Source organism: Lycium ferocissimum, unplaced genomic scaffold (assembly GCF_029784015.1).
Source record: "Lycium ferocissimum isolate CSIRO_LF1 unplaced genomic scaffold, AGI_CSIRO_Lferr_CH_V1 ctg1348, whole genome shotgun sequence".
NCBI classification, from domain to species: domain Eukaryota; kingdom Viridiplantae; phylum Streptophyta; class Magnoliopsida; order Solanales; family Solanaceae; genus Lycium; species Lycium ferocissimum.
In genome coordinates this window covers 38,976-55,722 of record NW_026714897.1, presented here as the reverse complement: position 1 = coordinate 55,722, position 16,747 = coordinate 38,976, and the positions used below count along the sequence as shown (strand labels likewise).

Below are 16,747 nucleotides of genomic sequence, written 5' to 3'. Positions count from 1 at the left end.
TAGTTATGCGGCATGACTTGGATTATAATGTAAGGATTGTTTGTGCAATAACTAATAATGCAAGTTTTGTTACGCAGTTGAACATAATGTAGAGATGGTCAAGTGGTGAATATTAATACAGTGAACATTATGTAGAGTCTACCTATTTAAGCATATTTTTGTTTTAAAATACTTTTATTCAGGTATGGTTTAACACATTTAATTGTATTTCGCACTCTTATCACGCGTAAAGTAATACATAGATTTTCTCATAAATTATGTTGGTATTGCCCATCCAAACATTGCACAAGTTAGGGGGACTTTTTATTCCTTATGTAGCCAGTTAAACATTGTACTTTATAAGTGAAATTGTGATGGAATGATTTTGCTAATGTGGAGTATCAAACGAACCCAAAAGGCATTATTGTGATGGGCAAAAGTGGAGCCTGAATGCCGGGAAAGTGAACGGGTTAATCTGGCTTGTTTTATTAGAGGACATCAACTTTTTAATTTGGAAGTTCTCTATTATGCCCCAAAACTGGATTCGAATGTCAATCTCTTGCCCTCTTAATTAAGATGAATCTCTGTATGCCATTTGCCTGCTTCGTATCCCTATGAATAACTTGATGAAATGAATTGAATGGGCCTGGCCTGTTAATTTAAGATATGGATGAAATGAAATATTCCATTTTGAATAACTTAAAGAGAGAAAGAGAATATTGACTAAGAAGAAAAGAAATACAAAGCTTGCACATATGCATTACTAAGCAAACGAAAACATATCTGATTGGCAAGAAATGTACAACATGCACGCATGAGACGTAAACATTCTTTCGCTTTCTCTTTTGTACTAAAATAGATGAATTGCCGTGTATGGGCCGGCAAATTTAAGGGAAAAATGATTAAGAAAAAGCAGTACAATATTGATGATCATTAACGTAACTACAGATGTATCGTTAATTAACTGATAGGTGGTCAACTGCACAATTGTGGAGACATGATGTGTTGGTGATTTTCTGGAGAGCAGCAGCCGATATTGTGAATGATATTATTATCATCATTAATAGTACTAGCGGATAGATCAGAACGGATAAAGGCATCATCATGATGAGGAACTGCTGGTTGTTGTTGTTGTCTCTTGTTAGAAGAAGGCGGGTGTATGATTTTCAGAATGTCCTCAAAGAGGGAGACTTCACAAGGAATCTTGAGGACTCCCTGTTGTTGGAAACCAAACTCTTCTTCGGCTTCTCTCAAGAGGACTTGGAATGATTGGTGGGTTAAGTAGTCCATTGGGATCACGAATCTCTTCATCAGCTCTTCTTTGTCCTCCTTGCCAACGCACACAGCAAGGCACCCTTTGGGGACTGCATCATCCGATCTATCTTTGTCCTTCTCCGAAAATGAAAGAGTTTTCTTGAGGAACTTATTGATGCTTTTGGTGCTACTGTTGGTACTAGTACTCGTCGTGTTATTTGCAACCAAAGGAACATGAGTACTGCTATTGAGTTGAAGGTGGGTAGAGGAGGGGGATGCAGCTGCTATCTTCTTCCATTTCTTGAGGAGCTGCTGAAGCCTAACTATTTGTCTGATCTTATTAGAAGAGCTTCCAGACCTAAGAAGCTTCTTTGATGGATCCATGAATATATCTAGTTGAGTAGGCTATGTAGGGTAGCTAGCAGCTCGATGATCTACATGCATATATAGGACGGAACTAGCAACCCTAATACGTACGATTTATTAATTAACGATTATGAATTATTCTATTGCCCCCATTATGCGGATGACCTGTTGCCTATAGGTACGGTACCTTCATCAGTATTCATCATTATTACTACTTCCTTATTATTAGCAATCAAGCAATCTCCATTAATTAACTTCCTTTTCTTGAATCAATAAAGTAATCTCTATATAAAAGAAAAAGGGTAGTCTCTCGGTCTTTGGTGCCTAACCACCGTCATTATCAAATGCAGTATAGGGTGTCGTGGTTAGCTTACGTACTAAACCCATTGCCCCTTAATTGCTAGGATAGGATACCCTCTCTCTTCCGTACAAGTCACAGCTCTTCTCCTTTTCCCCTTTGTCCTATATATCCCCCAATGAAATATTATAAACAGAGAATGAAGGATATATTAATAAATAGCGTAAATTCTACAACAGTTGCATCCTAACTGTCAGTCTGTCACATCCTTCAATTCATCACAGCTCCAATGCGTCTCTTGCGCTGGCTCTCCACATTCTAATTTTTTCAACTGTACGAAAGAAATACTGCTGTATTCTAATTAAATATTAATAATACAAGTAAAATACCACGTCCGCTTGCTGCTAGTTAAGTAACTGGCTTCTCTTTATGAAAATTAAAAGAGCACTGGCCACTCTTAATGGAAATAAAAAGGACCTGACGATCTCTGTGGCATCATAATTTCTTGTGGCATGTGGTTAGTCCCTATTTCTTCGCTCCCAATCCCATGCATCCTCTTAGTTTATTAATTATATTGAATTACCTGACTCTTTCTTTTCTAATTCATCAATTTTAGTGAGTTACCTTTTACTTGATTCTCAATATTCTTCTAAATTGCTTTTAACTATTAAGTCGACCGACTTATTCTGCTTGTCTGTTTGTATCATGGATTTTGTGTACCCACTCATCTAATCTTTACATAAATATATTGTTCGATCTTGAGAAAATTATGAAGAATTTGGAGAATATTAAGGGCATCGGGATAAGGAAACCACAGCCTCGATCATTAAATTAAATGATTGGTTAGGCTTAGGCACATGATAATCCTTGAGAAAGTCAAAAGGTGCAATGATAGCAATAATGATTATATGTGTACATAGCTAATTAATGGAGATGAACGTGCAGATTAATATGGGCAGCAGCGTAAGACGTGGGAGCATATTATATTATGCTGCACTAACATCAAAGCGCTTCCAAGTTGACGGAAATAACGTGATTCATTCTTGGGGAACTACTTATACACTATTAGTATTAGTATTCCTCTTCTTCTCCATGACTCCAACTGCCATGTGATAAGTGGCCAGTTTCTACTTTGTTACTACGTACAATTCAATTGTACTGCATGCCATGTTACACATGCATGCACATCTCTCTAATAACTGTATATATAACCCTCTAGTTTATTTTATTAAAAAAAAAAAAAAATATATATATATATATATATCAGCGCTGTATTTACTTGAGCAAATGGTCGCCACTATTTTGAATAGAATAAATAAGAACAATGGATGCAACAAGAGAATGAATGAGATTTCAACTGAAATTCTACTTATACATGCCATTTATCTACGTACCGCGATAATTCCCTATACCATTCTCAGATAATTGATCACCTATCAGAAGAAATTGAATAACATTTTCTTCATTGGTTAGAGATATATGCTTTATTTTCTTTGTGGATGATACTCGAGAATCTATTTCACTCGGTCCATAACGCAGTCGCATTGTTAAACTTCGTTACATCAATCTAGTTGACCTATCACACATTTGTCCAACAGTGTTCCAATGATTTGCTATTTGTTAATCCTTTAAGTAATGAGATGGATATGACATGTTTTATAGCCTGTTTGGCCAAGCTTATTTTTTCCCCCAAAGTACTTATTTTTTCAATAAGTGCTTATTTGAAAAAAAGTGAAGTGTTTGGCCAAGCTTTTGGGAGAAAATAAATGTCCTTTAAATAGCAGATTAGCTTTTGAAAATAAAAAAATAGTTTTTCGCCTAAAAGACTTTTTTGAAAAGACTTTTTGAGAAAAATACACATAGATTTTTAAAAGTTGGCCAAACACTGATTGCTGCTCAAAAGTCTTTTAAATTAATTATCAAACACAAATCGCGCTAAAAGTATTTTTTTTTTGAAAAGTACTTTTTAAAATAAAGTTTAATATTAGAAGCTCGGCCAAACAGGCTATTAGTATCATGCCACAGGTAAATAAAACCAAGTTCCTCCTCCTTTATTTCCTTTTTCTACATCTTTTTGCAACTCAACTTGAAGGCACCATTTTTTTTCCTCAAACGGTTCGCTGTTGTACCAGTACTATCACAACTATTTATTCCGATAAATTACCCTTTAGGCTTTATCGCATAGCATATAAGCACCTTTTTCTTGTTTCGTTTCCTGTTAATAAGATAGACCGACGGAGGGCCATCAAAAATAGACTTGAGATTACCCAAATAATATCGAGGGCCATCAAAAATAGACTTGAGATTACAAAATGATATTCTTAATTAAGAGCACATTTTAGGACCCCAGCACGCCAAGAAGAGCGACATTAGTCATGGCGAAGAGATGAATATCGGTCACCAGGCCGTTTGTGATGGACCCACCAAGTTTCGGGTCAATTGGAGCCTGTCGGCCGAATTCCGGAAAATTCAAATGTACTAATACACACCAAAAACATCGATGATCATGAATTCACATTTTAGACCCTGAAACGCAAAACGGTGTTTGTCATAACGAAGCAATGAGTATCGATCACCAAGTCGTTCGTTATGGACCCGAAAAGTGTTGTATCAATCAGAGCCCGTCGACTGAATTTCGGAAAAATCCATGTGCTATGTCACGACCCAACCCCGTAGGCCGTGACTAATGCCCGATCCGGGCACCCAAACACACCTATCAAACGCTATCTCAAACGATACCAAACGCATCCAAGTATCCAACAGAAGCCGACAAGGCTATGTTTCTAATTTAGCAAATTTCCAGAACAATTTCGGCAAAGTTTCCTTTGTTTTACGGACTATCCAAAATAACCAACGCGCACAGAAAATACCAACAAAGGCTACACAGGGCCAACAACACAACATATATACAAATGCGGACCGCCGCCGCGTGCCGTAACGGGATCGCCCAAACACAACATATACAAACACAACCGTACGAAAGTAGGCACAACCCACAAACATGTCCACGTACTCTAAACGAACAGACGAATCACATGACGGGACGGGCCCCGCCGTACCCATGAACAATATACAAATGCAACGTACGAATATATATACCAAAATTATAAGCTCCGGAATGAGGGGAGCACTCCAAAAGCGAAGAGGGTGTCCTAAACAAAGTGGATCACCAAACTGCGTACGTACTGCGGGCATGAAACGAAACGGCCCCGAAGAAGGGGGGGTCGGTACGAAATATGTACGAGTATGCAAAGCGTAAAAATGTAATATACAATCCGAGATCGAATCGAAATAGGTACGAGAAAGTAAATGCATTTCCAAAATATCAAAATGTTACTTCAAAATATAAGTCATGCATGGGGCACGGAAATATGGTCGCCGCCGATGGCGCCATAACACAAAGATAACACCGTAAGGTTTCAAATCTCCGAATCTCCGTCACATATCACACACAAGATATCTCCATACACGATAACGCCAAACATAAGTGGAACCCGCCCTCGAGCGAGGAGCTCGGTGAACCATAATCACAAAGATAACACCGAATGTATCATAATGCGCACGACAACGAACCGTTCGGGAACCTATGAACGATATCATAGTAGGCACGAGCGGAGTAGTGAGTAATCATATGCATAAAATCATTATCATAAATCCAAAAGATAAGTAAAATAGTCATATTCGAAATCGGAATAATAATTATCACTTTTGTTTCAAAGGTTATCGAATTCACATAAAAGGGCGTCGCGGGACCCACGGACGAGTATGGACCCGAACTGAGCCCGCCTATGAAAAACATACTCATTCTATATCATACGAACTCCTACGAAAGTTTCAAAGCAATCCGAGCTTTTCTGAGAAAGTTATGGGCGTTTGTAGTTTTAGAATCGTTAAAGAATCATTTCTTTCCAAAAAAAAAAATCAGCTTTTACATAACCTTTACAACTTGTGAATTCCAAGGATATAAGGATCAATGTTATGGCATATTAGCACAAGAATACCAAGGAAACAATTGCGAATCATAGACAAGCTCGGATTTGCGAGAATAGAGTTTCCTAGAGGCTCGTATCATAGCCTACTTTAACTAAGGCATGCCAAAAAGAAAGGTTACTTTACATACCTCGTACGCACTCCAAGCTAGCCCAAACTCAAGCTAATCCCACCCTACGCCTCGGGCTCCCCAAGGTCTACACATACGTCATAATATGCCGAACATTAGCTATAGGCATTTAAGCATTTAATTCCAAACTAGCACTAAATTCTACAGAAATTTGGCAAATTTCCCATATTTTCGCCTATCCGAATTTTCAATTGCTCTCCTCAGTGATGTAAATACCAACAATAACATATGGACACAACCATATCTTCAATTCTTGTATTTCAATAAGAACAACTACATATCAAAACAAATTTCCCCAACTATAACATAACGATGCCCGAAATTTTAACGAACACCTACAATACACCAAGCAGCCCATATACACTTCTATGCCTTATTTCATGCAATCTTTTCAGCAAATTTCAGGGAAATACAACAGCAGCCACACGACACCACATCATCTATTCATAACATTCGATAACGATTCACATACGGCCACTACATTCTCAAGTTATTCCTAATACTCCGTAGCCTTAACGTTTTCATGTAACAACTTTATAACAGCCCAAACAATATAGATACAATGTATAATCTCATTTATCATCAATTTCCTAAGCTCAATAAGAACAACAACGACACATCCAAAACAGTCCCTAACCGATCAACATAAAGGTGCCCGAAATTCTTGCAACCGTTTACGAACATACCAAGCAAAAACCACATATGATTCTTACACATTATTTCATGTCTTCTTTTCATAAAATTTCAGTAAAATATGACCAGCAGTCACACGACAACTATATCACCAATTCGTACGCAAATAAGCGACCTTGTCATCACTATAACCTTACAACAACCCACAAACAATTTTAGTTCCAACTCTAACCATTAAATACCTTCGTTTTCATCATAAAATTCATGACAACAACAATCAAAATACCAAGTAAAATCAGTTCACTATCTTCCACACAAAACAGTCCACTACACGGCCACAATTCAACAAAATAACAACATGTTCAAATTAACACAACCTCACCTTTAACCTCCATTCTTTTCATTCTTTTTACCATGAAATCTATGATAGCAACAACCACAATTAATAAATAAAATCAGTCCATTATTCCACACCAAACAGCCCCCTACGGCTTCCACAATGCCTCAACACCAACATTCATGATTTTATACTTGCAATTCATGTTCGCCAAGTTACAACCACTTCAACATCAACACATATAATTCCATGGCTATTATCATGCTCCAACATTAACACACCTAATTGCATGGATTCAATTTACATTTGCACATTTACAACACGTTCAAATCCTTACTAAAAACGTGTAAAAAAAGATGATCAATTCTTACCTTAGCAACTTGACTTCTCAACTTGACTAGAATTTGTGAAGTGAAATAATACTTGTTCTTGCTGCCCTAGGACCAATCCCACGTTGATATGCATCTTCCAAAGGGTTGAAATACCTTGGAATTTTTTTTTTTTTTTTTTTGGATCAACAATCAAGAGCTCAAGTTCAGCCATGGCCGTGAGCTCACAAGAGCATCCATGGCATGTTTGTGGTTTCTCCTTCACTTGAAACATAATGGTGAATGTGTAGAACACTTTAGGGGGTTTAATGGTGTAAAATAAGAAGGGCTGGCCGTGCTTGGTGGTGGAGTTGCCATGGCTGGCCGTGACTCTCTCTCTCAAGCTCACTTTGTGAAGATGAAAGCTTCTCTCTCCATTTTCAGATTTATGGACTTGGGAAAATGTGTGTGGTTGAAGCATGGTCAACAAAGTAGACCATTTTGCTGCCCAAGAGGGTCTTACACGTTCCCCCACTCAAGCATGGGCAAAAAATCTGATTTGGTCATGTGCTAGTGGGGCCCACACGGCCACTAGTGCAAAATTTGTGAATATTTAAGTCTAAATCCCCACTTAATAATCCAATCATGGTTAATTAATCCCTAATCTCCATTAATATATTTACACTAAGTAAAATTTATAAACAAATTTATGTCCTAATAAAAATGGAAAGATTAAGGATTTATATTCCGTGTCCGGGAAGGGTTTCGTCTTTAACTCGCATCGATTCTTTTCTAAATAACTCGACGTATAAAATACGGGGTATAACATGCTAATACACAACAAAAACTTTGATAATCATGGACTCGCATTTCATACCCGAAAACGACAAAAAAATGACGTTTTTCATAGTGAAACAATGAGTATTGGTCACCAAGTCATCCCTGATGGACCCGAATAGTTTCGGCCTAATCGGAGCCCGTCGACTGAATTCGGAAAATCCATGTGCTAATACACACTGAAGACTCCAATAATCTTTTCAGGAAACATAAGAAAAGGGTGTTAGTCACAACGAAGCAATGATTATCGATCATTGGGTCGTTTGTGATGGACCGGCTAAGTTTCGGGCCAATCGGAGCCCGTCGAGCGAATGCTAGAAAATCCATGTGCATTAGCACACTAAAAGCTTTGATAATCATGAATTAGCATTTCGAAACCCAAAACACCGAAAAAGCGACGTTTGTCATAGGGAAGCAATGAGTATCGATCACCAAGCCGTTTGTGATGGACCCAAAAAGTTGCGGCCCAATCGGAGCCCCTCGACTGAATTTTAGAAAATCCATGTGCTAAAAACACACAGAAGACTCCAATAATCATAAATTCGTGTTTCAAGATTCCGAAACGTCAAAAAAAAGTGGTGTTAGTCACAACAAAGCAATGAATATCGATCGCCAGGTTGTTTGTGATGGACCGGCCAAGTTTCGGGTCAATCGGAGGTTGTCGACGGAATTCCGAAAACTCAAGTGCTAATACACACCAAAAGCTTCGATAATCATGAATTCGCATTTTAGACCCCAAAACGTCAAAAAAATGACGTTAGTAATAGCGAAGCGATGAGTATTAGTCACCAAGTTGTTCGTGATGGACCTGAAAAGTTTCCGCCAATCGAAATCCGTCGATTGAATTTCGGAAAATCCACGTGCTAATACACACTGAAGACTCCAGTAATTATGAATTCGCGTGTCAGGAGTCCTAAAACGTTAAAAATCTAATTGCTCTGTCCATAACGCTGTCGCATTTTTAAGCTTCATTACATCAATCTAGTTGACCTATCATACATTAGTCCAACAGTGTTCCAGTGATTTTTCTATTTATTAATCCTTTTAGTTCTGAGATGGATATGACATGTTTTAGTATCATGCCACGGATAATACAACCAAGTTCCTCCATTCTTCTACAATATCGTCTTATCGCAATTCAACTTGAAGGCACCATTTTTTCCTCAAACGTTTCCTGGTTTACCAGTACCACAACTATTTCTTCCGATAAATTACCCATTAGGCTTTATCCCATGGTATATAAGCACCTTTTTCTTCTTTCGTTTCCTAGAGGGCCATCAAGAGTACATTTGAGAACCCTGAAACGCCAAAAAGAGTGATGTTAGTCGTGGCAAAACAATGATTATCGATCACCGGGCCCGGTGTGTTACACCTCGGATTTTTGTACGTTAAAGTCGCATCATGAGTTAGTCGACGCAAGTTCAAAAGAAATTATCTTGAGGTTAAAAGGGATTGAGCTTATTAATATAAATGGTTATAAGAGTCTATAAATAATATTAGTAATTGGCGGAAGGTTTAGAGGGTGAATGAATCAAAGAAGCATGAGTTTCGTCAAAAGTCGGCAAGTTGGGAATACGATATCTTGTACTTTTGGGTGAGATTAGGAGTGCTTCACATGCTAAGCAAGTAATGATATGAAGTATTTGAATTGTATAATGGTCTCTTGTTAAGTTTGGAAGTCAAAAGAGTTGTAATACGAAAGGCGTCGCAAGTTAAGTTTGTAAATTTCACTGAAATTTGGGTCAGATGTCTCGGAGGTTTTCTCTCAATCTACTTGGAGTTACAGTCTGATCTACCTATAAAATCGAAGGTCTACAAGTCTATTTTCCAGTGCATTTTACCGTTCATCGATACGACATCGGAGTAGATAGATATTCACATTTTCGTCTAAGGACGCAACTCTAACGCAAGGAACAATGTGGCAATCATAGAATTGTGATTTTCTCGCTATTTCACTTCTCGGAAGGAATCCCACCTTGAACTAACTTGTAGTTTGGAGTGTTTGTCATTATTTAAGGTATATTTTAACTTTTTTTTAATCTCTTTGAGCTCCTACAAGCAATTAATCATAGAAATTGGTGCAAAACCTCATAGAACAAGCTCTTCTATATTCTTATGAAACTTTCATGAACTTAGCTTATTTGTTAGACTGTTTTGTATGGCTTTGTTGTGTTGTTTGGAGCTGTAGTGATATGGATGGGATCATATTGAAGAGGAGTAGTAGAAAAGTAGAATTTGGCAGCGTTTTACGAGGAAATTACTCTACAAAAGGGCCTATAAATTCACTCCCATGAGTTGCTCGATTAAATATCTAAATGAAGATTTCTATAAGCTATGACCTTGGTTTTGATCTTGAATAGTCCGTATTATGTAGGAAATCGTTCGTAAGGCGTTCAAGGACTCGGGAAACATATAACACTCCATCGACGAGGTATGTAGGGCTTTCTCTTCTCTTCTTGGCATGACTAGAATTCAAATGAGCTTTCATTGAAACGTTATCCCCGTTAACTTGTGTCGACCACGTTCACTAATGAACAAGCTAATCTCTACTTCCTATATGACTTGCATAAAAGAACTCTCTACGCTTCCATGTATCGAGGTTGTTCCAAAATGATTAACCTTACTTCTTCTCATGAATAGTTCACATTGAAATACTTTCTCACATTTCGTATCCTTCTTGTTTACCAAGAGAAGTATATTGTTCATCGTGGTACTTTTCCGTCAAAGTTGAGTCGATTTCACTTCATAATGATAAAGGTAGTTCCTTATTCATATGTAGCTTGTGTTGTAGTATCTTCCTGCACTTCGTATCTTCTCGCATCTTTTATCATTTGTTTATTGATTAAGAAAGAATGTTCACTGTGGTACTCCTTATGTGGAAGTCGAGTCAGTTGTACTTCCTTCATTTGGAATTGATCTTTACCTCATATGTACTCCGTATCAAAGTATATCCCTCATGTTTTCTACATTTGTTGTTCCCTGAATTGAAAGATAAAGAACGTAGCGACAATAACGATAGTCGGAGGATAATGACGATAGGTCACTCCGAGTCTTTCTATGATATTCCTTTTGACGTCGGTCTTACATTTCACTTATATATATGTATTTATTTTCATTACCGTGCCGCGCTATAGTCGTCCGGGCAGGCACGTAGATGTTCACTTAGATGGATTTCTTTCATTACCGCGTCATGTCATAGACGGCCGGGCTGGCACGTAGCTATGCATACCACTGATCAGTTGGGCAGAGATGATGATATGATGATGAGCTCACCCCACAGAGGGATATATATTATTATATGATATGATATGTTAGAAGCCTCCACCGTGAGGAATGATTTTTACGAGCATACAGTTATATTCACGTTGTGGTTTTGATAGCCCTCAGCGGCTTGTTTCAGAGTTCAGGTTGCCTCTACATTGTCACGACCCAACCCCGTAGGCCGTGGCTGGTGCCCTAATTGGGCACCCATACACACCTGTCAGACGCTACCTCGAATTATATCAAACGCATCCAAGAATATCACAAAAGCCGACAAGGCGGTGTTTCAAAGTTAGATAATTTCCGAAAAATTTCGGCGAGTTTCCTTTGTTTTACCGACTATCCAAAATAACCCCGCGCACGTAAAATACCAACAGAGGCCACACAGACCAACGGGGAACATCATATATACATATGCGGACCGGCCGCCGCGGCGAATGGGATCGCCCAAACACAACGTATACAAACACAACTGAGCAGAGGTAGGCACGACCCACAACCATGTCCACAGACCTCTAAACAGACAGACAGAATCGTATGACGGGACAGGGCCCCGCCGTACCCATGAACGAATATATACAAATGCATTAACGAATATATACCAAAAATATGAGCTCCGGAATGAGAGGAGCACTCCAAATAGCAGGAGAGGGTGTCCTAGGCAGGTGGATCACCAAACTGTGCGTCTGTACCTGCGGGCATGAAACGCAGCCCCCCGAAGAAAGGGGGGTCAGTACGAAATATGTACTGAGTATGCAAAGCAGAAAATGTAGTATACAATTCTGAGTTCAAATCGAGATAGAGATACAGAAAATAAATGCATTTCCAAAATATCAAAATATTACTTCAAAATATCAATCATGCATAGGGCACAGGAAAATATGGTCGCCCGTCTGTCGATGGCGCCATAACACAGCATAACACCAGAAAGTTTCAAATCTCCGAATCTCCGTCACATATCATACACAGCATATCACCATACACAGCATCACACCAAATATAAGTGGAACCCGGCCCTCGAGCGAGGAGCGCGGTGAACCATAAACACAGCATAACACCGGAATGTATCATAATGCGCACGACAACAGAACCGGCCCGGGAACCGGCGAACGATATCATAGTGGGCACGAGCGGAGTAGTGAAGAATCATATGCATAAAATCATTATCATAAGTCCAAGAGATACATAAAATAGTCATATTCGAAATCGGAATAATAATTATTACCTTTGTTTCAAAGGTTATCGAATTCACATAAAAGGGCGTCGCGGGACCCACGGACGAGTATAGACCCGAACTGAGCCCGCCTATGAAAAACATACTCATTATATATCATACAAACTCCTACGAAAGTTTCAAAGCATTCCGAGCTTTTCTGAGAAAGTTATGAGCGTTTGTAGTTTTTGAATCGCTAATGAATAAGTTCTTCAAAAAAAAAGCTTTTAAGTAGCCTTTGCAAATTATTAATTCCAAGGGTATAAGGATCAACGTTATGGCATATTAGCACAAGGATACCAAGGAAACAAGTGCAAATCATATACAAGCTCGGATTGCGAGAATGAGTTTCCTCGAGGCTTGAATCATAGCCTAATTTAACTAAGACATGCCAAAAAGGAAGGTTACTTTACATACCTCAAACGCTCTCCAAAATGACCCAAACTCAAGCTAATCCAATCTATGATTCGGGCTGCCCGCGATCTATAAACAAGCCATAAAATGCCAAACATTAGCTAATGACTTTTAGGCCTTACTTTCCAAATTCGCCCTTAATTCTACAAAAATTTGGGCAGCATTTCCCCTGTAAATAGGCTACCCCGAGAATTCAACTCGGCCAAAACAATCAACAACAACAACAACCAACCAACCAACCTAACAACATCAACAACCAATCCAAAAGACGAAACAACAACAATAGCTTTCTTTTCCATTATTCAACAACTTACATAAAATTCAATTCGACGACTTAACTTCAAGCCAAAATCGACGCTTATACATTCACATACTAACCCAAACCCCTACCAACAATATTCAAGGACATTCTAAGCAATTCATACAACATTTCCCATAATCCAATTTTTTCTCCAAGTCGGCGAAACATTTCCCCAACCGAGACAAAACTTTAATTTTTTTCTTCATTTTCAAATCATGATTTGTATCCACAATTTATATTCTAACAATGCTATATCATCAATATACCAATTACATTAAATACATAATGACCTCCAATTCAGTCCGCATCAATCACAATATCAATTTGAGTCAATAAACATTCATTTCCAACATAAGATTCATAGCGACGACGATTAAGACATTAAGCGACGTTCATTCGTTCATTGTCATATAATGTGACCCATTTCGATCAACACTACACAAATACATATATGGATGATTCTCAATTGTTCTTCACCTTACAATGATCATAATCAACTAACTAGGCATTAATTCATAATTTCAATCACAACACAACAACACCCATCACACGCCCAACCCTCATACATATGGCATCCACTTCAACATTCTTTATTTCATGATTTTCAACCATTATAAGATACTACAACATGAATATAACCTTCATAACACAAAAACAAGATCAAATCTTACCTTTTTTTCTCTTCAACTTCCAATAGCCTAGGGTTTCCAAAAGATGAAAAACAATGGATTGATCGCTCCAACGATGCTTCCACGCTACTTAGGGACCTCAATATAGTGGGTTTTCATCAACAAAATATTTTTGGAAGGACAAGAAATGGAGGTGGTTTTCTCTAGGCTGGCCGAGAACCTTCAAAAAAGAGGGTCTTCAACTTTGCTTTTTTTTTTTCTAAGTATGGATGAATGAGAATAAAGACTAGCAAGTCATCTTTTCACCACTTAAATGAAGTGTACACTCCCTTGGCCCACATTAAAGAGTTGTTCCACTCAAAAGATGACACAAATTGTGTGGGCACCACAATCCACTATGCACGGCCCACATGGAATTTGTGGATGATTTTCCACTTCCAATTTTATCACTTTTGGTCCTAAATTTTCCTAATTGTTCCATACCAATAAATTCATGCACAACTTATATCTTAAAATAAAATCGAAAGTCAAGAATCCCGACTTTGTATCCCGAAATAGTTTTTGTCCTTAACTTATCATAATTAATCCAGATTATTCCAATGTACAAAATACGGGTTCTAACATACATCTCCTCTCTTATTCTTTATATTTCTTATGCTTACACTTACGCCCTACATATTCCGTACTAACGCCTTTTGTGCGTTGTGATCATGCCCACAGGTACAGGTAGACAGATTGGTGTACCTTTCTCGATAAATTTTGAGTTCAAATAGGATGTTCGAACTCCATTCTCCGGAGTTGCTGGGCAAAGTCATCAAATAGGATGCATGCATATATATACATATATTTAGATGGTGTTTGGTATGGCGGGGCCCTGTCGCGACCAGTTGTTGCATTTTAGTACTCTTAGAGGCTTACAGACTATTAGTTAGTGTTGATGTGTTTCGTTGGCCTTGTCGGCCTCAATTATGCATATATATGTTATTGGGCCTTGTCAGCTTATGATTAATATTAGGGATAAGGCATCATTACCCCCCTCACCTAGTAGCGTTTTTGCTACGACACACCTTACCTAATGTTTGGTCCTATCACCCTCTTAAACTATTTAAAACCGTAATATTTTACCCCTAAACGCCGATGCCCACTCTCGTATGGGAGAGTGACATACACTCTCCTTCTAAACCACATGTGCATTTATTTTTATTTTTTTAATATTCGGCTTACGTGTCAATTTTTACGAATAAAAAAATAAAAAAGCGATTTTTTCTTTTACAAAATTTATTTTTAAAACCCGTTTTTTTTAAAAAAAAGTGAATTAAAAACGATTTTTCTTTTAAAAAATTTATTTTTAAAACCTGTTTTAAAAAAAAAAAAAAAACGCGAATTAAAAAGCTGATTTTTCTTTTAAAAAAATTTATTTTTAAACCCGTTTAAAAAAAAAAAAAAAAAAAACTGAAAAGTCAAATTAAAAACTGATTTTTCTTTTTAAAAAATCATTTTTAAAACCCGTTTAAAAAAAAAAAAAAACTGAAAATGCGAATTAAAAAAATGATTTTTCTTTAAAATATGGAAAAATGGATTTGTTAATAATATGGAAAGCTTGATTATTTTTTTTAAAATGTCTTAAAAGATCTTGATTTTTATGATTTCATTTTCTTAGGACACTTTTATTTTTCAAATAAAATCCGGAAAAAAGTGTTTTTCTTGTCAAAATTTGAAAAAAAAAACTGATTTTTTATAAAATTTTGAAAAAATTAATTATTTTTTAAAAATGTGAAAAACTATATTTATATTCATATTTTAAGAAAATACAAATTTTTAAGAAAAAATTAAGTTTTTCAGTTTTTTATGTTTCTCACTCTCAAAGAGAGTGAAACACACTCTCCTTGCCACATCAGCATTTAGGGGTAAAATATTACGGTTTTAAATAGTTTAGGGGGGTGATAGGACTAAACATTAGGTAAGGTGTGTCGTAGCAAAAACGCTACTAGGTGAGGGGGGTAATGATGCCTTATCCCTTAATATTACAGAGTTCAGATATCACGATTGGTTCGCTTGGGCCTTCGGGTGTCGAGTGCCGGCCACACCCTCCCAAGGTTGGGGTGTGACAGGGTGAGATGGAATCGCCAAGTTTCGGGCCAATCGAAGCCGGTCAACCGAATTTTGAAAAATCCAAATGCATTCGCATTTCAGATCCCAAAACGCCAAAAAGTGACGTTTGTCATAAAAAAGCTAATAGTATCGATCACCAGGCCATTTGTGAAGGACCCAAAAAGTGTCGGCCTAATCGGAGCTCGTCGACTGAATTTCAAAAAATCCATATGCTAAATTCATGTTTCAGGACTCCGAAACGTAAAAAAAAAATGGCGTTAGTCACAACAATGCAATGAGTATCGATCACCAGGTAGATTGTGATTGACCGGTCAAGTTTCGGGTCAATCGGAGAGCGTTCACCTAATTCCAAAAAAATCCATGTGTTAATAGACACCAAAAACTTCGATAATCATGAATTCGCATCTCAGACGCTGAAATGTCAAAAAAGTGATATTTTTCATAGCGAAGCAGTGATTATCTGTCACCAGGCCTTTCATGATGGACTCAAAAAGTTTCGACCCAATCAAAGCCCATCAACTGAATTTCGAAAAATGCATGTGCTACTCACTCAAGGCTCCAATAATCATAAATTTGCGTTTAAGGACTCCGTAAAGTCAAAAATGCAGTGTTAGTCACGACGAAGCAATGAGTATCGATCACTAGGTCATTTGTGATGGGCCGACCAAGTTTTGGACCAATCGGA

The 16,747-nt window shown here is 37.6% G+C and overlaps 1 protein-coding gene across 1 annotated transcript; it reads right to left on the bottom strand.

The window, feature by feature from the left end:
• Positions 1 to 794: 794 nt before the first annotated feature.
• Positions 795 to 1,748, bottom strand: LOC132042118 (uncharacterized). Its single transcript, XM_059432733.1, has one exon. The coding sequence runs from the start codon at positions 1,615 to 1,617 to the stop codon at positions 955 to 957; it is 663 nt and encodes a 220-aa protein (XP_059288716.1). The 5' UTR covers positions 1,618 to 1,748; the 3' UTR covers positions 795 to 954.
• Positions 1,749 to 16,747: the final 14,999 nt, after the last annotated feature.